General features: G+C 38.9%; 1 protein-coding gene across 1 annotated transcript in view; it reads right to left on the reverse strand.

The window, feature by feature from the left end:
* SHROOM3 (shroom family member 3) overlaps window positions 1-12177 on the reverse strand; it is a gene marked incomplete at its 3' end in the record, with an annotated part of 298853 nt that extends 286676 nt beyond the window's left edge. Inside the window, exon 1 of the mRNA XM_084234121.1 lies at window positions 11965-12177. Within this exon, the coding sequence (XP_084090247.1) occupies window positions 11965-12141 (177 nt within the window). The 5' untranslated portion in view covers window positions 12142-12177. The remainder of the gene's footprint in view (window positions 1-11964) is intronic.
* Between the last annotated feature and the right edge of the window lie 11663 nt (window positions 12178-23840).

Here is a 23840-nt window from a genome sequence, read left to right on the forward strand (position 1 = left end):
CATCATCTCAGAAAGAAACTTTGTACCCCAAGGTGATCACTCTTCATTTCCATGGCTAGCCTTAGGCAACTGTTAATACCCTTTCTATCTCTATAAGTTTGCCTCTTGTGGCTCTCATATAAATGGAATTATATAATATGTGGGGTAGGGGTGTGTGTGTCTGGCTTCTTTAACCAAGTATAATATTTTTGAGTTTCACCCATATGGTGACATGAAATCAGTACTCAGTTCTTATTAAAGGTGATACCAAATTTTCTTTACCCAGTTGATGAGAATTTAGATTTTTTTCCAGCTTATGGTTATTATGAGCAATAGGACTACAAACATTTGAGTATGTCTTTGAATAGACATATGTTTTCATTTCTCCCAGGTATATACATAGGAGCACAACTGTTGTGTGATGTGATAACTTATTTTTAACATTTTAAGAAACTGTCACCTTTTTCCAAAGTGGCTGCACCATCTTAGATTCCCACCATCATTTTATGGAGAGGTTTATTTTTAATCTCCATGAAATGACAGTATAAGCATAGTTAAGTATTTTTGACTAAGAGGATATGTCTTTTTCCCTCCCTGAGAGATCGGAGATGATTTTCTTCTGTAAAATTTTCTGAGTCTTCTTTCTTTTCCACAGGCTCCCGGAGCTAGAGTAGGCATGACTGTATTCAGTAATCAATGCCATGAGATTAAAATGAACACTGCCTTGCCAAGATGCCCTTATTGTTATGAAATTACCTACCATATGCCCACAAATACACAAATAATTTTTTTTTACAAGAACTGAGGTACAGGCCAGAGGCACGAGAGGATGAGAGGATTCACCAGACAGAGCAGGGAGCAGAACAGGCAGACTGAAATACACTGCTGAGGGGAGCAGTGGGCAAGGCAGGAGAGGTCTGCTGCACCATGTGGGTAGCTCCCTGGCCGGCCGGGAATTGAACCTACGACTCAGTGGCTGTGGACAGCTTCACAGTGCGGCACTTAACCTGCTGCACCACTGGGGAGGCCCCACAAATACATTTTTTAAAAAACTTGTTAATTCCCACTAAGACAAACAAATACTTATCTTCCTTACTTTCCTTTTTTTAATACAGTAAATGTTTATTGTTCTATTAGTCAGAGTTCAGACTACTACAAAACTGCTTTAACTGAAAAAAATGATGTCATTAGCATCATTATGGTTCAAATTAAAATTTAGAAAAGAGCATATTTAATTTCTCTTGAACTGCCAATTTCATATACTGACAATCTGAATTATATTACATAAAAATCTATTCATTAGTCCATCTATTCAACACTAAGTTGAGGTTTAAGGCAAACTAACAGCTGTCACATGAAGCTACTGTTTGGCAGTCTTCAGTGAACTCAAGCAAAAAAAAAAGCAAGGAAAGCACAATAGAGTGGGTCAAAGAATATTTGCATTATGGGTAAACAGCTCCAAAAGAAAAGAAGCTTCTTGTATTGAATTTGGCAGTGATACAAATTATGCAAGGAAACTGCATTTAATGTTGAAACGTTACTCTGTTATTTTGGGGTTCAGATGGGTTGGAAGTTCTATTTTATTGCTTGCTTAGATGCCAGATTTCATAGCCACATGTTATACTGTCAAATATTCTAGATGAAAAATAATGTATTGTCTGCTTTTCTTATGTTTATAATATGTTTTGAGAAAGAAAAGAAGCAAGATAAATAAAATGCTAGAAAAGAAAGTATTTTCAGAGAGCCACCAAAAGAATCAGTTATTTTGTTTAGTCCATTCTGCTCATAGGGGCCACGTTTTCCCTAACCATACACCTATAGAACCTAATAGAAGAACCGATAGGACAAAGAGAGACTGGATTCTCCTTCAGAGGAGAGGCTGACATCTCTTGGTGCCTGATTGATACAGAAAGAGAGAAATGGCGATGAAAGCAATGTGGTTCATCAACCCCTGCCATGAGAGGGTGGAAGAGGAGAAAGACTATTGCAAGATTTTGCATCTAGAAATTAATTTCTCCCTTTCTCAGCTCGAGAAATCACTGGAGTCTAGGATACTATGAGGGCCCTCCTGCTTGAATTGCATAGCAGAGTAGAAAGATCACAGACTTTGGAAACAGATGTACATTAGACCTTTCGTTCTGCCTTTCACTCAGTGAGCACTCCCTAAATAGTGGTTATTTGGTGTGGGTTTCCCCAGAAACAGTCTGAGACAAAATTATAAAGCAAGTAGTTTATCTGGGAAGTAAAGGAAAGGGAGAGGAGGTAAGGGAAAGCAAGACAGCCCATGTACGTGCATTATTATTACCAAACCAGGTACAAAGGCAGCTTACTTCTGCTGGGGCAACTCAGAGCCATCAGAAAACACCCTGAGCTCTCCCACCTAAGGCATGAGAGCTGGGCTGCTCATCCACCCCTCCAACAGCCCTTGAAGCTTGCTCTCAGAGTCATTTACCTGATGGCAAATGAAAGTCCTTAATCAAAGAAACACAGGTGCTGACAGTTGGAAGTCATGAGAATGTGTGCAAAAGTAAAAGGGGATGTGGGTGTGGCAGCAACTGGTCAGTTTCTACAGGAACCAACACTCTTTGGATGCAGGGACCTTGTTTGTTACTGTTTCCCCAGTGCTCTCATATTTTAGGCATTCAGTAAACAACAAGTTGACTAAATGTGTTAGGGAACTCATGAAGTAAGTTAACTTTCAATCCTGGCTCCTACATTTATGAAACATCTCTTTTCTCCTCTACAAAAACAAATCTTTCTACAAAATAAATAAATCTACTGCAAAGCCTGACCCACACTGGGAAGAAATAGCAACACTGTTATTAGGTATCTATTTCCTTTTTTCTACCATGTAGTTCTTCCTTCTTCATTTTGCCTTCTCTTATAAAGACAACTGTCAAAATTCATGAAAATTTTGATTTTAAGGTTAAACTCTTATTGTGGTCTATGCATGTGATGGAATGTATCAGCCGTAGAGTGTAGACTGGATGGAAAGGGAGAATTTAAGTCAATTGAGGAGACAAGGCCATGACAGAAAAACAAAGACAAGGTGAGTGAATGCCTGAAGATGAAACAAGATCTCCATTAAAAAACAACAGAGAGTGGGCCTCCCCGGTGGCGCAGCGGTTGAGCACTGGGCTGCGAAGCTGCCAGTACAGTGTCCATCCAGTACAGTGTACTGAAGTACACTGAGGGGAGCAGCGGGTGGCAGGAGAGGTCTGTGCGCCATGTGGGTCCCTCCTCCGGAGGCTGGAAAGCAGCCGGGGATTGAACTGGTGCCATGGAGGCTTCGGGCAGCTTCGCAACCCAGCGTTCAACTGCTGCGCCACTGGGGAGGCCCTAATCACCCTATTTAAAGTAAACCCAATTCTTCAAATATCCAATCCATAGACACTACCCCTCAGGAATCCATCATTTTGGAATATTTTTCTTAAAAACATTTACCAAACCTGAAATTATCATGTAGAAACATATTAATTGCCAACCTTATCCTACTGGAATGTAAGTTCCATGAAGACAGGGAATTATTTGTCCAACATTTCAATGAGAGGCAGTATCTGTTGGCCATATTATAGAAAATCAGCCATCTTTGTTATATGAATGATAACTTCTGTTTGGTCCCTCCTATTCTGCCACTAGTCCATATCATCATATCATAACTAAACTCTAGATTATTTTTCTGTCATTTCAAAGCACTGTTGTATAGTTTAATACACCAGTTACTTGTAACAACTCCATCTAATGAAAGTGTTTTACTTTTAAAGACAAGGAAACTGAGGTTCAGGAAAGCTAGGTTACTTCCAGAAGATTACAGAGCCAGTAAGAACCATGGTATAAATTTGCTTATACCATACTTATAAAACTTAACTTATTTTCACTCCAAGCTCAATATTTGACTGGGGAGTATGTTACTCTACACTGTACCAACTTGCCTAAAATTAAAAGGAAAAACAACCGAGGCTAGCTCTCCCCACCAGGACACACACACGCAAGCTCTCCAGAGGGGTCTTTCCAAGAATGTTGCTTTGGCATGTGGATTATTTTGAGCTGATGTCAGTGCAGTTCATTTGGGATCATGAGAAACTTTTATCACTTCTTAATTTCCTAGGAGAATGAAAAAGGGAGATATTCTCCAGGATTGCATTCTTTTTTAAACCAGAAATAACCTTTCTATTGAAGAATCCTATTTACAGAAACATCTAACTGCAGAGAATCTGGTCTTCATCCTATGAGTCTCCCTCTTCCCATCCTCTGCCTTTGAATCTCCATTCATTAGCTCAAGATGTGTAATCATATTTCCCTTACCAGAATCAGATTCCATATACATGTAGATTCCCCATAAGTATGCAATGAAAAGGCATTTTTCTCCTATTCATCTGTGTGTTGTTAATTTGACTATATGATAAGCCCAAGAAGAACTTAGAGAAGGGAGAACTTTCTTTCCCTCCCCAACAATAACACAGAAATTAAAACCCTAAAGTAATGCAAACTTACCAGAGGGCATCAGAAAACAAAGATGTTAGGTAAATCTCATAAATCTGTTAAGATAAAATGCAGCTCAAAATGGGGAAGAGATATAATGAATAGATGTGTGAATAGCTGAGGAATGAAAAAATGCAGTTGACATAAGAGCAAATTCAGGCTCAGAGGCCCAGGATAGAATGTTCTGCATTTGAGCCTACCAAGTGGGAAGTCCTCCTGTGAAGCAGGCAAGAACTGTGACTTCACTCTACACCTTGGGAGACACAAGGTAGCTTTCTTGGGAAAAGTCATTAAAAGAGAATGAGAAACAGTGCTTACATGGAGCAAAGAATCTTTGCTCATTTTGTTTCATTGAGAAGTGCAGGGATGTCAGAGTGTGAGAAATGGATGTGGATGGACCCCGGGATGGACCCGGGCAGTGGGGGGCACCCGCTCTGCTGCTCTTTGGATCTAGATGCTCGCTGCTTGGAAGCACATCAAAGGGAAGATATGGAAGAAATTGTCTATTTGTTAGTTAAGACCCAAAATGTCCTCTGAGGTTACACTTTTCCAAGATTGAGAGGAAGTCTCTCTTTGTCTCCGATCCCATCGCAGGTTCACTAAAATGAGGCATAAATATTTCTTGAATTGTGTAGGAGGCATTGCCTTGGGAACTTATTTTATTTTTTAAAAGATTTATTTATTTATGCATACAAGATTGGGGTACAGGCCAGAGGTTGAGGGTGGTAGTAAAAGCATTCACCAGAGATAGAGTGGGGAACAAAACAGGCAGACTGACTGAAATACACTGCTGAGGGGAGCAGCAGGCAAGTCAGGAGAGATCTGCTGCGCCATGTGGGTAGCTCCCTGGCCGGGGATCAAACTCACCTGTGAATACATTAACCCCTTGCGCCACCAGGGAGGCCCCCTGTTCGTTTAAATGAAAGCAAGATCTTATTAATGCTAAGATCCATTTGGCACACCACCTCAGCATGCCATACGAATAAAAGTTATATCTAAAAATATTAATAAGATCACATGTTTAGCTTCTGTCTGAAAACACTTAAAGACAAGTTTAGGTAATTTTTAAAATGTTTTAAAGAAATCATAACATTCCTTTTTTTCCCCCCAGCCTAATTCAAAAGATATTTACCAAACATTCAATATATGCAACATCATTGAGAGTCAAACTCAACCAACTTGCCTTATTTTTTTTAAACAGGTTTTTCCAGTATTGTATTTGCATATTAGCTTCAACATCTTTCTCACAAAGATTTTTAAGAAAATCCTTTTAAATATTCATTTATCTTCCCCATTCATTAACACATTTCCATGTTCATTAGTGTTGTGCATAGTTTAAGCATGGTGGGGGACAGTAAGTAAAGAACGGAGGGATGGGAAATGGAAAGGTCCTTTGCGTGTAGGGGTACAGCTTAATAGGGGATGAGCGTTAATTAAAAAGTCTGAATGGCACAACCAGAAAGCAACTAAACTACTTGTTTTACACACACATACATACACACACACACACACATACACAGACACTTGCTCAAATATACATACATAATTTGCTAAGGCAGAAACCATCTTGGCAAATAAATGAATTTTATTGTGTCTTGGTTTTCTGACTGTTGAAGAAATTGGATTAGATGATTGTTAAATTATTTATAGCTTTAAAATTCTGTAAGTCATTTATGAGCATTTATTGAACTCTTGTGTGTGTGAAATAAAAAGTATTTTGCTGGGAGATGCAGGATACACCAAAGCCAAACTCATTTGATTTTTAAAGAGATTACAATTTATTGGCAGAATGCCACATGCAAACAACTACCTGTTTTAGAAGGTGGCATGAATAGGTATGCTGGGGAGATTAAAGAATTAAAGCAAATGAAGGGTAGAGGTGGATGGAACAATGAGGGAACAACCAAATTAGTTTAAGGACAACACAGAGATGAGGCTACCTTTGTATAAAAGGCAAAGGATGCTTTTCCTAGCAAAAGGAGAAGGCAAGAAAGGTAAAATAAGGTGAGAAACTCAGAAAGAATTGTTTATTTTAAAATGTCAATAACAAGCTGATCTAGCTTGGCACTTGGAATGAGACATAAACAACAACAAAAAACATGACTTTGGGGGTGAATTAAGCCAAACAGTCCAAAGTCTTGAGGGACTGCCTATAATCAATTTCAAAATGAACTGAGGGACCATAGCTGAAGAATTTGTAAAAATAAACCTTGTTTTAGTGCAGAAGAAATGGGCTAAGAGAAATCGAGAGACACCAAGGAAGCTACAAGGCTGAAAAGTGCAAATTTTGGACAGATGAATGTAGAAAATCGAGAAATGAGTACATTTTCAACATGGTCATCCAGACATTTCCATTATGTTCCAAACACATAATTTCCTAATCTAAGGACTATGTATAGATCCAGTAAAGCTATTCATTTCATTTCAAAATGGCAGGTTGATTGGGATGTTGTGGATGTTTCTCTATCTCCAAAGAAGGAAATATAAAGAGGACTCAGGGATTAGATCATATCACTAATGGTAGAAAGACTATTATAAAATCTGGGTAGTGATGGCCAACAAGAAGCCTGGGCACATGTGTTTGAGTGACTTTCTGACTTCACATAGCAAATACATCCTCTGTTACACAAAGAATGGGAAGGTGGGACTGGGGTAGGGTTAGTGATCTAAGTCTTGGTAGAGAAGGCCTAAGAAAGATGGTGATTTAGACTGACAGGAAGAGGATAACACTGTTATACATAGAAGGAATTTCAAATAAGGAGGGATGAAGGTGCAGAAGATGGAAACAAGAAGACATGCATGAGATGGCACAGAAGAGAGCACAGCTAAAGCATAGATACCTCCCAGAAGAGTAGGGATCAGAAATATGTGTTCTAAGGGTTGATGACATGAGAAATATAAGAGATTGGGTCTCCTTGGTGGTGAAAGGGGTTAAGACGCAGCACTATGAACCTATCCACAGCCACCACAGCAAGAGTTCAATTCCCCGGCCGGCCAGGAAGGTGACCCACATGGCGCAGCAGACCTCTCCTGACTCGCCCACTGCTCCCCTCAGCAGTGTGCTTCGATAGATGTGCCTGTTCTGTTCCTCACTGTCTCTGGTGAATCCTCTTACCTCCCTCACCTCTGGCCTATACCCCTGTTCTTGTAAGCATAAATAAATAAACCTTTATTAAAAAAAAAAAAGAGATTGAGACATTGGCTTAACCTTAAATTCAGAAGCCCGTGTTTGCAGTGGACAAAAAGGTGACTCTCCAGATGAAGACACCACAAAGATATTTAGTGAGAACTGTTAAGTGGCCCTGCTCTTTAATTACTTAAAGGAGGTGCTTGAACAGCATACCTAGTTTACGGGACCTCATAGGACTGATTTTTAAATTGTGTTTCTCTAATAAACTTAAAAACATAGAGAAAAAGATCAGCCCAATGTTTTATCCAGGTAATAACTCTGGAATGTATACAGAGCCAAATATGTGGTAGGCATTTATGGTTGAATAGCATGGTGTGTTAAGGACATGGACTTTGGGGAACCAGAATGCCTGCTTTCAAATTCCAACTCTGTTATTTGCTAGCTACGAGAGTTTCAGAAAGTCACTCAAATTCTTTGTCTTCATTTCTCCAGTGTAAAATGAGACTATCACCTCACAAAGTTGTGGAAATTAAATGACCCACTCATGTGATTTTTTGGACCCAAGCCTGGCGCATAGGAGCACTAGGTAAGTGCCAGCAATTTTTTTCTGTTGTTAACTCACTACTTGATTTGTGAACCCCAGGGCAGGTGCATCCCCAATGCAGGTGGAACTGCTTTTCTCAGCCACAATACCTAGTGAGTCATAATAAAATCAGGCTGCCAACTTCCTGAACTATTGAATTACTTGAGCTTCCACATAGAATCGCTATTTAAAAAAAGTTACCCTTTCTTTTTGAAGTACACAGATTATAGAGGCCCTCTGCTCAACCCCACCTTCCCTTTTCAAGGACATTAAATCCCAAAGAAAGCGATTCGAAAATGATTTCTTTTAAGGCCACCCTTTTGTAGTTCCTTTTTCCCTATACATTGTCCTGCCTCATTTGTACTTAAAGAAAAATGATACTTCGTCCATTATATTGTCATCCATACCTGGAGGCTTATAACCGCTTTGAATAAGTGTACGTGCCTTTCATATGTATGACTCGATGTGTATTATCCCTGCCATTTCCCTACAGTGGGGATCACCCTACATTAGGAGAATAGTAAACATTTGGGTAGCAGTCTAGAAGATAAAGTGCACTTTTTCATGGCCCAAGAAAGAAGATCTGCGATACAAATGATCAACCACTAAATTTCACTTTAGTCTCATCCCAGGTACTGTCTTAATTACATACACTCTCACCAATGCACAAATGCCATGTGGTAGGCAAAATAATGCCCTCCCTTACCAAAGATACTCACATTCTAATCCCTTGAACCTGTGAAAATATTAGGCTTTATGATAAAAGTGAATCAAGGTTGCAGCTAGAACTGAAGTGGTTAATCAGATGATCTTAAAATAAGGAGATTATCCTTGTGGACTCAATATAATCTCAAGAATACTTCAAAGTGGAAGTGGGAGGCAGGGGTTAAAGAACTTAACCTGCTGTTGCTGGTTTCGTAAAGGGAGGGGTTCATGAGCCAGGGAGTGTGGGTGGCCTCTAGAAGCCCGAAAGGGCAAGGAAATAGATTTTCCCTAGAGTATCTAGAAAGGACCACAACTTTGCTGACACCTGGAATTTAACACAGTGAGATCTGTTAGATTTCTGAACTACAGACCTCTAAGATAACACATTTGTTTTAAACCACTAAGTTTGTGGCAATTTGTTACAGCAGCAATGGAAAACTAATACACACTCCATCTCTGAAGATGGTCCTGGGCATCTCTGGGACTCTATCTCCCAGCTTAAACTGCCCCCTTCTCAACTTTGTCTTTACTCATCGATTCAATAGAAGTTAGTGAGTACCTACTCTGCGCCAGGCATGCTGTTAGATCCTGGAAACGCAAAATAAGATGTATGCTATGCTTTTCAATTCCTCAACAAATATTTATGTACCTGGGCTCCGAGTTAAATGCAGTAAAAATGAAAGGAAATAGCTCTGCCCTAAAAAGACTTACAAATTTCTGAGAAAACAATCACCATAAGTTTAAAAATATAATGTAATATAAGTGCATGTTATGGGAATATAGAAGAGATATACCTATCTTGGCCTGATGAAATCAGGAGAACTGTGGAAAGAAGAAGAAATGGGACTTGGATCAATAGATGTTTGCCAACCGAGATGGGGAGAATTGTTCAAGAAGTTTGAAGCAATGTGGCACCTAAAATGTGGTTATTGCAAATGAGGGAACATTTTAAATTTTATTTCATCTAATTGATACAGAAAGAGCCACATGTGACTGGTGACTGCCATATTGATGGAGAGGATAGTACCAGATTGTGTCCTTAAAAGAAGGTGACTACCTCTTTCTCCTTTTTCCACTTCTCATTGACTGGAAGGCAAATGCGGCAAATTATCGGGAATCATTCAGATGGGCTCACCTCAGGGAGGGCAGCAAGGAAATAGAAGAGACTTGGGTCCCTGACACCATGCAACCATCTTTCAATCTGACTTATGCTTAGACTGTTATATGAGAGAAATATAAACTCCAATATTGTTCAAGCTATTGCTATTTGTATTGTATAAGAATTTGTATTCTAATACATGTCAGCTAGAATAATCAAAAGCAATACTCAATCTTTGCTAAGATTTTTTCTGAGCGTCCTTCTATGTGCCAATATACCCCCATTTTGCAGGAAAAAGTCTTACAGGAGTGGCTAATTAGTGGTTAGGATTAGGCCTATCTGACAGGAAATCATGTTCTAGTGTATGGATATAAGATCTTATCATTAAAGGTGGATTGAATGTACAACTATGTTTTAAAATGCAGAGCTAATATTTATATTTCTGATAGATATTCTGTTACCAACCCAGCACCCATTCCCTCCTTATTCCTGAGAACAGAACTCTAATGTGTTCAAAGAGTGGGCAGAGATTCCTTGACATTGGGTAAGGATCGATTGCTATTGCAAGAACACAGGCTAGAAATCCTGACTGGTCTAAACTAGTCATGGTAATCTCATTCCCCTGGCCATTAACTGGTCTATGGATAGGTATGTAGCACAGTTCTGATCAATGGCATATAAGCAAAAATCTGATAGGAAGAATGTCTTTTTCCATGTAAAAAGTCACAATCCTGCCCAGAATGAAGATGCAATACAGGAGACATGGCCTCTATCATGCAACCATGAAGACATAGTAAGAATGACAGTAGAGAAATAAATGAAGTCCTTGCTGATATTATTGAACTGCTGCTCCTTGTCTAGACAGCTATCCCTAAGCTTCTTGTAATATGAGGAGAACAACCTCACTTTACTTAGGCCAATAGAAATCTGTTTCTTACCTCTAGCTGGAAGTCATTTTAACTGATACACTTATCTTGTTTTCTTGGCAAAAATAAGGAAAAGCCCCATCATTTACATTGGTTCCCTGTAATATTGACTATTGCTAGACACCAATTCCCACTTGCTCATCCATAGTAAGAATCATTTCAGTCTCTCTCAAAACACATATTTGGGGATTTATGAAAACTAACTTTAAATAGGTAACAGAGCTCAGATAAAATGCAGTTTTCCCTTTCCCACCCTCAAACTGAAAAAAATGTTCCTCTCAATTTCTTGAGTAATGTATAGGTATGAAAACATTCATATGCTATTGTTTTAGACTTAATATTCTGAAATTTTAAAGAAATCTCTGTAATCTTTATGTCTGGAGTTCCAGAGAAAAGCAGAAATACTAAACTAATACATAATATATATTAACTCACTGGCTATACATATCCGCCCCAAGACTAAAGAAGAGTTGAGGCAGTTGCAGGATGACTGAGGTTTAAGATTTGATTTAGATATGTACATAAAAAGAAATGGTGTTTTGCTTTGAATTATACCAAAAAAAAAAAATTGGTTCAATCTCCTTGCTGAATGTGTCAAAAGCAATAAATAGTAATTATGAAATCAATTATCTAGAATTACAAATTCTAAAATATTTCAGAATGCTAGATATTTGCAATAGAAGGGGAAAAGATCTAACCATCGCCAAATAGAGAACTACATACATTTAATTACCACCACCTTAACTATGTGGTTAATCTTTAATCTGACTTATAAACTGAAATGATCATGTGGTAGCTGTGTTTTATCCTATTTCATTCATTAAATAAAGGAGATTATCCATCAAACACATTTTTTCCAAGGATTTCAGAGTAAATGACCAGACGCATTTTTCTTTCAAACACCAAGCTATACCCAATATCCCCAAATAGTCAAAAAGATATAAAATAGCAAAGTAAGCAATATTCAGGCACTTCTCAGCATTATTTTTGCATTTTGATGGACCTGACAAAAGCTGAAAGAGCAATTTGAATATAGACAATATTGGAAAAAGAAACATACCTTAGAGATGATTAATGGCTCTCCGTGCTCCAGACCACCTTTCAAAGTAAAACCCCAGGGAGCTCCTCCCTGCAGGAATGCTTCCAGATAAACGTATCTTCCTTCAGGGGTCGTGTTATGGTTTATGGTGGCACTAGTCTTATCCAAGTTCTCTGTGGCCCTCATCATGCCAAACATATCAGTTAAATTTTAAATGCCTGGAGTGGACTCAGGAAAGTGAAGCTTCTGTAGCACAAATTATCCCATCCTTTAGGAGACTCGCCACGTCCAAAAGAGGTTTTGAGCAAAGAATTCTTTCAGGTGTAAAAATGTGTTCTTCCCAGCTTAACTTCAAAATCCTGAACTGGGAGGATTTTTCACTTCAACATTTCTGAATGTAAATTCTCCTCCTGGAATTCCGGGTGCTCACTGAAGCCCCCAGTGGTACATCTCTCTCCCCTCCATTGGAAAAATCTTTCCATGTCACTCACGATTGCATTTATTTCACACGTACACATACCGCTAAAACTTTTCTGTATATTTTACAGAGAAATTTTAAAATCTTACAATATAGTAAGAAAAAATGCAAAACTCAAATGAATACCTCGTTTTTGATTGATTATCAATCAACCCTTTCTTCCTCTTGGAGTGAAATTTACCATTACAATAGCCTCCCCTCTCTCCAGAAGTAGCTTTAAAAGAAAGAAAGCACTTACTATGCTTCTGCTCACTTCAGAATTTTCTAACTTGTCCCCAAGAGACAGAGAAGCTGTGCTAACATTTTTTGCTTTTGTTTTCCAGTCATAAGTTCACAATTTGTTTCTTGCAAAAAAAAAAAAAAAGTTTTTGCAACTGTAGAGAAAAATTTGCAAAAGTATGATGCATTAATCCTCAGTAGAAAAAAATATCCAGGAGGCACACAGTTCTTTCTTTGGTATTTTCAGGGATGATCAGTCACCACTGCAACCGAGGCAGCCGCAACTTGCTTCCTCTGAAAGAAAGTAAAGAAGTAAGAGGAAAATGGATTAAGGCAAATAGAGACACGGCAACTTTTCTGCACAGTAAGCGTGCTACGTAGAATTCAGTCAACACAAAGACCTGACCAATCAAAACAGTCTTACAGTTGATAGATTGTGGAAAGTTAAAAATACCATACAGATGGCTAATTATTAAGGAGTAGCAAATAGTTTCTAGAATGCCCCACCTTGTACCAATTAAAGCAGAATTTCGGGGGTGTGACACAGCCATTGGTTTCTTTCTTTTTTTAAAACTCTGGGCAATTCTGTCATATAGCCAAGTTTAAGAGGGAGTACAATAAGCAGTTTTGGTAAACATTTAAATAAGTCAAGTTGGTAGCATTAGCACTTTATTACTTTTTTTTTCATTAGAAGGAAATACTAAATAAAATATCTGACCAGACTCTCATCTTGAACTGAGATTCACCAATCAAATTTCTGCTTGTTTGGCTCAATACAAATAGGAGGCAGACTTTCTTCTGTAATTTGTCATCTACTCCCAGATAGTTTGTTATACATTCTTTAAATGAAAAAAAAAAAAAAACAAAAAAACAACAACCCACAAAACAAAACAAAACAACTAATGCCTGGCAAGTAACAGGCACTCAAGATTGAATGTTATTCTGGTTTAAGATTATCAGTGGAATTTTGTAATAATATTACATAAAATTAAACATTACTGCTTGTAGCTGCAGGATGGCCACAGGGCAGGTTTTCTGTGATACGTGCAAATGGGTATAGGGGGCAGGAATGGACACTGAGCAGGTTTACTATCACCCTATGCAGACGGGGTAAAGGAGGAGAGAGAACTGGAGCCCTCAGTGGCTCTTGCAGGCTTTAATTGGGATTTACCAGGTACACAGCAGGCAGGGGTGCTGGGGGGCTCCCAGTCCCCAGCAAGTCTTCATTCTTTCTGGGCTCTCTGGCATTCTCTGGTGGTCTCTGCTGCTCTGCTCTCTCATTCCTTCTGCTTCTGCTTCTGCTTCTCTGCGTCTCTTCTCTGCTTCTGCTGGTGTCCCTGTGATGCCGCCCTTAAAAGTCCAGTCTTAGCCCAGGTGAATCCCATCAACATAGGCCCACACCCTATTCCAGGTGTCCCCCATCAGGCATGCATTCGGGACCACAGGGTTCTGTCATCTATTCTGATGGCGGGAGGACAGAAAAGCCTGATACTTTTTACCTTACCCTACACGGGGTAAAGGAGGAGAGAGTCCTAGAGCCCTCAGTGGCTTTTGCAAGCTTTTATTGAGATTTACCAGGTACACAGCAGGCAGGGGTACTGGGGGGGCCGGTAGGCTGGCAGGCCTCCCAGCCTCCAGCAAGTCTTCACTCTTTCCAGGCTTCTCTGGTGGTCTCTGCTTCCCTTTCACTCTCCTTAGTGGTTCTGCTTCTGCTGTTGTCTCCATGACGCCTCCCTTATAAGCTCAGTCTCTCAGCCTAGGTGTACCCACTTATGCATGCCCACACCCTACTCCAGCTGCCCGCCATCAGGCATGCATTCAGGACCTCAAAGATCCAGCATCAATCCTAATGGTGGGAGGGCAGAAAAGCCTGATGCTTTTTCACTTACCCTACACTGTTTTTTATTAAAAATTTAAACAGTAACAGAAAACTATATCTTCTCCTCAAAAAAATTTCAGCTATTAATTTTGGGGGAAAAATTTCCAAGGAATAGATTTGCTAAAGCTTTTTCCATTTAAAAGTATGTGATAATGTGATATTGGACTATGAGGTTAAAATTACTGTGGACTTTGGTACCAGTTAGTTTTGGGGTTTGTACTTATAATTAAGTAAAAGTTAATGTGACAGAGATGCAGACATTATATGCAAACAAGACTAGGTGATATTGCAAGTATGCTAATGTACAATCTGACAGTGTTCATTTTCAGTGGTAACTGTAAAGAGCTGAAAGAAAAAAAAATCCTTTTTTAATGTAATGATAATCTTTTACTGGAAACATGAAGTATACCAAATGAAAGTATATGGTAGAGTATTTTATTCTTGAGGATGATTTATGAAATTTTTATTGGTGTTTCCTTTTTCAACTGAATTTATAAATCAAGAATAAGAGGAAAACATTGGTTTCCCTCACTCTATTTTCCATCTATATATGTGTCTCTCTCTCTATATATACATACACATACATTTTTTAAAATATAGGTCCTAAGCAAATGAAGTTTTTTTTTGAAAATTAATTTTTATGATCTTGCCCCTAGCACACTTTGGAAAAAGTGGGATTTTACAGAAGTAACATTTACTATTAAAAATAATGAAGCTGAAAACAAAAGGCAAGGGAAATAAAAGGTAAGCAGTGAAGGGTCTAGGGAAAGGTAAATAGTAGAGACAAGAACTCAGAGCTGTAGATGCAGCTAAAAAGCTCTATTCATAGTATCACCAAAAATATTTGATGTGGAAATTTATATAGAATCTGAAAAAATATTAAGAATTGAAACAGTGCCAAAGCAGGGCTATAGTATGGTTATAGCCATCCAAAAGGACAGTGGCTAATAGAGAACAATATGTGGGTTCTTCATCTATACCCAAAATTGCAAGACCACGCAGGTTTAGGGAACAATAATGGAATTTATTAAACAAACGGGGGAAACAAAGATTCTCTAAGGCCACAGGTGACCAGCTATCTCACCCCAGATAATGTCCACAGTGTACAGAAGTCCCAAGCACAATGCCACTCATCCAAGATGGCGCTGTCCCATCAACAAGGGCCTGGAACTTGTGGCAGCAGGCCAGGATCCAACTGACTGCTACTAGAGGCGCTCACAGGTAGGGCTGCTGAGATGATGCATAGTAGCCCATGGCCACAGTCTAAAGGTCGGGAAGCACAGCAAGGGACCAGACAGTAACAAAAGCAGCAGCACCGGAGGTGGTTCTGGATGACTAACAGCTCTCAAAGGTGAACTGGACACAGTGCTGGTCACCCATCAACAATGCTAGATAGGACTGGCCAGTAGTGCCAGTCAGCACCAGTCACTAGGAGGTAAGTGTCAGAAACACCATGTTAGCAGCTCTTTGTAAGTTGTTGGCCCACACCAACAACAAATAGCAACTTGGGACACCAGTCCTGGGGCCTTTGGTGCTTTTTTTTCCAGGCAGTGTCAGAGGCAGGTGCAGCAACCCCAGACTCTGCAAAGCTCTTCAGCTTCTCTTCTTCCTTTGGAAGCCGGCTGATGAATTCTTCTTTCTTTTTCAGAGGTCAGGAGCAGCCTTTCTCAGGAGCAGAGTGCATCACAGCATAAGTGTCTCAGAGAGTGTGGGAGGCCCCAGCTGGCTCCTGCCCTGCCTTATTTCCTCTCTTAAGGTCCCTCACCTATTAGTATAAACTGTTATCAATCCTATAGCTGATTGGAAGCCGGCTGATGAATTCTTCTTTCTTTTTCAGAGGTCAGGAGCAGCCTTTCTCAGGAGCAGAGTGCATCACAGCATAAGTGTCTCAGAGAGTGTGGGAGGCCCCAGCTGGCTCCTGCCCTGCCTTATTTCCTCTCTTAAGGTCCCTCACCTATTAGTATAAACTGTTATCAATCCTATAGCTGATTGGACTGTAGCACCAATCAGTTCATAGCTTGCACCTGATGGGTCCATTCTATGATCCAGGCACCAAATTCACAAGCATTTCTACTGCCTGCAGCTGGAGAAGCCACAGCACTAAGGCTCGCACCATGGAACTCCATGATCCTCCCTACAGCCCTGAAGTAGGGCTGCATGCCCTAGGGTTGGTGGTAGGGGAACCACTGTGCCCGCCATCACTGCTGGTCTCTGACAACAGCCTAAGCCCCAGTGGGACCGCTTATGGCAAGGAGTAAAATACCCACCACCCACTGCCACTTGCACTGCCCACAAGCAGCTTCTGGAGTGAACACAAAACTGTCACTGCTTTTCCAGTAGCTTCTGCCACTTCGCCAATGGTGGAAAAGAGCCAATTTTGCCCCATGGCTTGTAGTGCAGGGCACCAGTTTCAAAATCTCGTTTGGTGGATATTCAGTAAAGATCAGAATTAGAATAACTGCCCCGCCCCCCCTTTTCCATTGCTCAAAGTATGTACCCTTGTTTTTATTTTTTTAATTTTATTTTTATATTCCCCATACAATTGCAACCCCCTTATTTTGACCCCAATTTCTCCTTTCCCCACTCCCCCCATAGTGTGTCTCTGTGTACCCTTGTTTTTAGAGGTAAGGAATTAGAGACCATGAAAGGTTAAATAATTTGCCTATAGTCATCTGGCAAGCAGCATAAAATAAAATTTTCAGAAATTTAGGAATGGACTCTGAGCTGAAATTAGTCTTTTTGCATAATTTATGACAAAAACCCAACTTTCTACGTGGCTAGTCTTGCTAATTCATAAGGAGAACTTGTATAGGGCATGTGATTTGGACCCAGACTCTCAATTAGAAAATGAAATTGCACCCTCTCTCCTTCCCAGGGAGAGATGTCTCAAGATGCTGACAGTGGAGAAGACAGGATTTTAGCAGAGAACAGGGCTGATTGAATTTCTAAATTCTTGCCATAGGATTTGGGATTTCTGGTGGACTTATTTTTTGCCCATTCAGTATATCTCTGGGAACCACTCCTTCCCTTACCCATGCAGAGAGGTGGGCTGACCCTCTCTGCCCCTTACTGGACATATGATATGGTGCAGGCATTAAGTACCCTTTGATTCAAATGATTGACATATAGATTTGGCAAGTGACCCAAGCCTGGCCAATGTAATCACTATCAAAAAGGGATATTCTCTCCTATGGGGCTATCTTTGCCATCAGAAACCAGGGAAGGAAGCCAACTCCTAGGAAATCAGTCTGGTGATACCCCTTTTGAGTAGCTTACTTACATCAGCAATTCCCAAACTTTTTGATTTCAGAACACTGTATATGCTCCAAAATAACAGAAAGCCAAAGAAATTTTGTTTAGGCATATCTATCCATATTTACTGCATTATACAATAAAAGCAAAACATGCATTTGTTTTAAGAAAATAATAAATTCATAGCATGTTCAAATAACTAACATATTTTTATGAAAAATAATTCTATTTTCTCTAACTAAATTGCTGAGCAGCTCGGCATTGTTGCACATATTTGCAAATGCCCTTCATGCCCAATTAAGTAGAAAGACAGTTGGATTCTATTCTCTACTTCTGTATTCTATTTGATATTATATTATGTAACCTCTAAAACCTCCACTACACACTTGTGAGGCAACAAGTGGGAAAGAATAAAGAAACAATGTCTTAGTGTTAGTATGAAAATGTTTATAACCTGAAACACCCAAGAGGGCCTCAGAGACTCCCTGAAGTCCCCAGGACACACTTTGAGAATCTTTGATTCAACAAGATTCAGCACAAGTTTTGTGAGTGCTAGTGCGTAATTACCTGTTTGTTCTCAGCTAGAGCTGAGTTTCTCCCACTTGCAAATGAAAGAATCCTGAGCAATACACAATGAAACCTTTCATAGCTCTTCTAGTTTAGGAAAAAGTTATGGAAATATCTTTGTATAGTCTCACAGATGCAGCCTCATATCTTATTTTTTCTTTGTACTTCTTCCATCCCTCTTTTTTACCTCTAACTTAGAATTACTCCTACTTTCCCAGTCAAGTTCTTTCCCTTCGTAACAAATAGATCCAATACAGCTCATAACTTTCTGTCTCGCTGTGAAAATTTCCACCTGTTAGTAATTGTGCTGATATTACTGTTACTGTGATTATGGCTCCAGGGAAGAAAAAATATTTCAAACATGTTGACTTTCCCATTTGTCTGGCATTCTTGAACCCAACACTATTTTAAGTGTTATTTGTTTAATCACTGGCTTGTTCTTAGAAATCATGCATCACATCAGCTAAAGAAATAGGAATTAAAGAAACATGAAAATAAAGAAAAATTAAAGAAAAATGAAAATAAAGTTAGAGTGACATCTAGTGGCTCCTCTGGATTACTAAGTAATCCTTACAATAACTGCACGTAATAAATTGTTGTGGGTTTGGAAGATTATTTAGTCTTTCTTTCTTAGAGAAAAAGTCTCAGAACCATCCAAGGTGGACAAAAGTCAAAATTAAAGTTTGCACAATCTCTCTAAGCAAACTTTCAAAGGCAGAAAAGGAACATTACTTCACTGTGTCTCCTCAACATAGAGGAAAGCTTTCTCAGCAGTGCTTCCCTCACCTCTAAATGCCAAGAAACCTCCCCTGAAAACAGTCACCAAAATTAGTTTCAATTAATCACTATCTGCCTTCTAGCATCCCTTGAAGCAATGTGCTAGCTCTATAGCATGGTGCGTTGAATACTCAAGCAAACCAGGATTCTCTGAGAAAGGAGCAAGGGAAAATGCATCTTGGGTATTCAATTTCCAGAATCTGCTTCAACAACTACCATAAGGGTGATCACAAATCTATCAAAGCATGTTCAACTCAAATCTCCTGGGAATGGCCAAAACTGTCTGTGATTTATTTTTATTTATTTATGCATACAAGAGCTGGGGCATAGGCCAGAGGTGCAGGGGTGAGGGTGAGGGGATGAGAGACTTCCCTAGAGACAGAGTGGGGAGCAGAACTGGCAGATTTACACTGCTGAGGGGAGCAGCAGGCGGGACAGGAGAGATCTGCTGAGCCACATGGATAACTCCCTGGCCTGGGATGGAATTCATGTTGCAGTGGCTGCGGATAGCTTGATAGTGCTGAGACTTTAATCCCTGGGCCACCAGGGAGGCCCAACACTCTGTATCAGTTTCACAGTAATGATTGTCAAAACCCATCAAATGGCATACTTCATTTTTTTAAACTGCACTATTTTTTATGATATCATGCTTGTTTACAACACTATATGATTTAGGGATTCACACTCTTCAGATGTATGTTACCACACCATGCCCACCACCAAAGCAAAACAGAAACTATACCTCAATAATATTGCTTTGGAAAAAAATTCAGGACTCTGACAAGGTGAGTAGATGAACAAAACTTAGTCGATAGATACAATGAGATGTTAATCAGCCTTTAAAAGGAGGGCAATCCTGACACATGCTATAACATGAATGAACCTTGAGGAGACATTGTGTTAAATAAAATAAGTCAGTCATGGAGGGACAAATACAGTGTAATTCCACTTTATGGGAGGCAGGAAGAGTAGTTAAATTCATAGAGATAGTAAATGATAGTTGAAAGGGCCTGGGGGTGGGGAGGATGGGAAGTTGGTGTTTAATAATACAAAGTTTCAGTTTGGGAAGATTAAAAAGTTCTGGTGATAGAGGGTGGTGATGATTGTAAAACATTGTAAAAATTCTCAATGTTACTAAATTGTATGCTTAAAAATGGTTAAAAAGGTAAATTGTATGTTATATATATTTTACCATAATAAACAGGTTTTAAAATGTACTTGTAAAAGGCAACAACAGAGCATTGTACAATTAGGCATTATAATTAATCAGCTCATTATTCATCACTTCACCATACTAAATTTGCTTGAGGTGGATGTCACAAAACTGCCAGAAGCATAAAGAAATAAATAATACTTGACAGCATATATTAATACCTGACAGATATAACTGACAGAAGAATTATTGTAGTAAGTCATTGCAAAAGTTGGTATAGATATATCTATAAACTTATTTCCTAGAAGATAAGTAACAAAAACATAGCTAAACAGAAGCAACAGTGTTAAAATTTTAAACAAAGGATGGTTATGATAAAGGGTCTAATTTTTCTTTCTTTGGGAAGAAACAGAGCTGACTTCAAAGGCACTAATTGCATTGGCGACTAACTTCAATGGCAGAAACACAGCCTACAGGAAAACAGGAAACCTGCCTCTCTACATTCTACCTCCTATTTCTATCACTTTTTTCATTCTTCTGTGAAATAAAGTGTATATTCTCAAACAAATAAGCAAAGTAAGGAGACTTGTATTTTTAAAAACTCAGTGTTGGGGAAGAGACTTACTACAAAAGGAACTTTCTAGATAGCCTGGAATGTTCACATCTTGATGGGGTATTGGTACTGGGTATACACATTTCTCTAAAGTCATCAATCTGTACATTTAAAATGAATAAGTTTATTATAAGTAAATGTTTCTTCAATAAAGTTGATTTTTTAAAAACTTCAATCAACTCTAAACGAGCAGAAATATCGTTGCATTTAGGATGGTAGCCAAAGGTCTTCTCTTAAAGCCAGTTTTGAAAGTAACCCCAAACTGGAAATTGCTCATCTTGTTAGAGGTTTCTGCCAGAAAATTGTTCCTAGAATTCTAATCACTATGCTCTTGTGAAGCAGATGGGTATATCCCTGCTTTATTCAAATTCCCTGGTGGCATAGGGGTTAAAGTCAGCGCTATCATGCTATCCCCAGCCACTGCAGCACAAGTTCTATCCCTGGTCAGGGAGTTGACTCACATGGCACAGCAGACCTTTTCTGCCTTGCCTCTGCTGCTCACCTCAGCAGTGTATTTTAGTAGGTCTACCTGTTCTGCTCCCCACTCTGTCTCTGCTGAACCCTCTCACCACCACCCCCAACACCCCCATCTCTGACCTACACCCCAGCTCTTGTATGCATAAATAAATCTCTAAGAATATATAAATTTCCTTTCATTCCCCCGACTCCCTACTCTTCCCTACTTCATTTGTCCCACAGCACATACTACCTTCATAATATATTGATTAGGTCTTTATTATAGTTAGGTGTTCATTTATGATCTGTCTTTCTGAACTAGAATCTAAATTCCATGAAGGCAGGATTTGGTCTGCTTTGTTCACTGAAGTTCTTGATTTATAGTTGGTGTTCAATAAATATTTGTTGAATGAATTACATTTTTTCTTATTAAATATATTTCTTTTCTTATGTTGTTGATGGAGAAGAGAATGTCAAACATGAGCTACTTTAACTACTTTGAACTTTAATATTTTTACACCTTTTCTGCTTGCATAAATTAATGGGGATGTTTTGCCATTTATTTCCTCTACAATATATAATGAATCACTTGTATGTGTCCCACATTTTAACAATCACTGGGGAAATACGGCGGTCAGTTGAGACTTAAAATAGAAAATTTTATATCATAGTCCGTAGGGAAAATATCTATACAAAAAGTCCAGACTATTCTATAATTCTGATTAACATTACATAAAATTTTGAAAATCTTTAGTAAAAATATATCTGTACGGTCTAAAACCTAAAGGAAATATATTGATTAAAATAATTTTATATAATCTACATCACATGCTAAATAAAAACGCGAGTTTTTTTAAACTACCATTCATTTACAAAACAGATAATGTTACATGAAACATTTTTTCTTTTTTTTTTTTTTTTTTTTTTTTTTTTATAAATTTTATTGTTATATTCCCCATACAATTGCAGCCCCCCATTCTGACCCCAATCCCTCCCCTCCCGCCCCCGCCCCCCTAAAAGTGTCTCTGGTTCATAGTTTTTTGTTGATTTTGATTTTCACTTTCTTATAGTTATTCATTTTCCTGGTCCCTTATTTAAGTTTTCTAGATTCCTGCTATGAGTGAGACCATCCGGTATTTTTCTTTTTCTTTTTGGCTTATTTCGCTGAGCATGATCCCTTCCAGCGCCATCCATGTTGCAGCAAATTGCATGTGTTTATCTTTTTTGAATGCTGAGTAATATTCCATGGTATATATGTACCACATCTTCTTGATCCAGTCATCTATTTTTGGGCATTTGGGTTGTTTCCAAAGCTTAGCTATTGTAAACAGTGCTGCTATAAACATAGGGGTGCAGGTGTTCTTTGGAATTGATGTTTCTGTGTCCTTTGGGTAAATACCTAGGAGTGGAATTGCTGGGTCATATGGAAGCTCTATGTTTAGTAGGTCCAGAAATCTCCACACAGCTTTCCACAGTGGTTGGACCAGTTTGCACTCCCACCAACAGTGCAGAAGAGTTCCTTTTTCTCCACACCCTCGCCAACATTTGTTGTTGCTAGTTTTTTTAATATGTGCCATTCTCACTGGTGTAAGATGGTATCTCATGGTAGTTTTGATTTGCATTTCCCTGATGACAAGTGATGTTGAACATTTTTTCATATGCCTGTTGGCCATTTGCATTTCCTCTTCAGAGAAGTTTCTTTTAAGCTCTTCTGCCCATTTTTTGACTGGATTATTTTCTTTGTTGTTGTTGAGACTCATCAGCTCTTTGCAGATTTTTGTGATCAGTCCTTTATCATTAGTGTTGGGTGCAAAAATGTTCTCCCAGTTGGTGGGGTTTCTCTTTGTTTTTGTTATTGTCTCTTTTGCTGTGCAAAAGCTCTTTAATTTGATATAGTCCCAGCTGTTTATCTTTGCCTTCACTATCACTGCTTTGGGTGATGTGTCTGTAAAGATGTCTTTGATGTGCAAATCACGTAGTGTTTCGCCTATATTTCCTTCTATATATTTTATGGTTTCAGGTCTTATGTCTAGTTCTTTAATCCATTTTGAGTTGATTTTTGTGTATGGTGTGAGGTGGTGGTCAAGCTTCATTCTTTTGCATGTAGCGACCCAGTTTTCCCAGCACCATTTATTGAACAAACTTTCTTTGCTCCAATGCATAGTCTTTGCTCCTTTGTCAAAGATTAGTTGACCATAAACCTGTGGGTTTATTTCTGGATTTTCTATTCGATTCCATTGGTCTGTATGTCTGTTCTTGTTCCAATACCATGCGGTTTTGATGATTATGGCTTTGTAGTATAGTTTGAAATCTGGGAGTCTGATGCCTCCATTCCCTTCTTTTTTTTTCAGGAGAGCTTTGGCTATTCGGGGTTTTTTGTGATTCCATATGAATTTCATCAATAATTGTTCTATTTCTTTGAAGAATGACATTGAAATTTTGATTGGAATAGCATTGAATCTGTATATTGCTTTTGGAAGGATGGCCATTTTAATAATGTTTA

The sequence above is a fragment of the Talpa europaea genome (genome assembly GCF_964194135.1).
Source record: "Talpa europaea genome assembly, chromosome: 5".
NCBI classification, from domain to species: domain Eukaryota; kingdom Metazoa; phylum Chordata; class Mammalia; order Eulipotyphla; family Talpidae; genus Talpa; species Talpa europaea.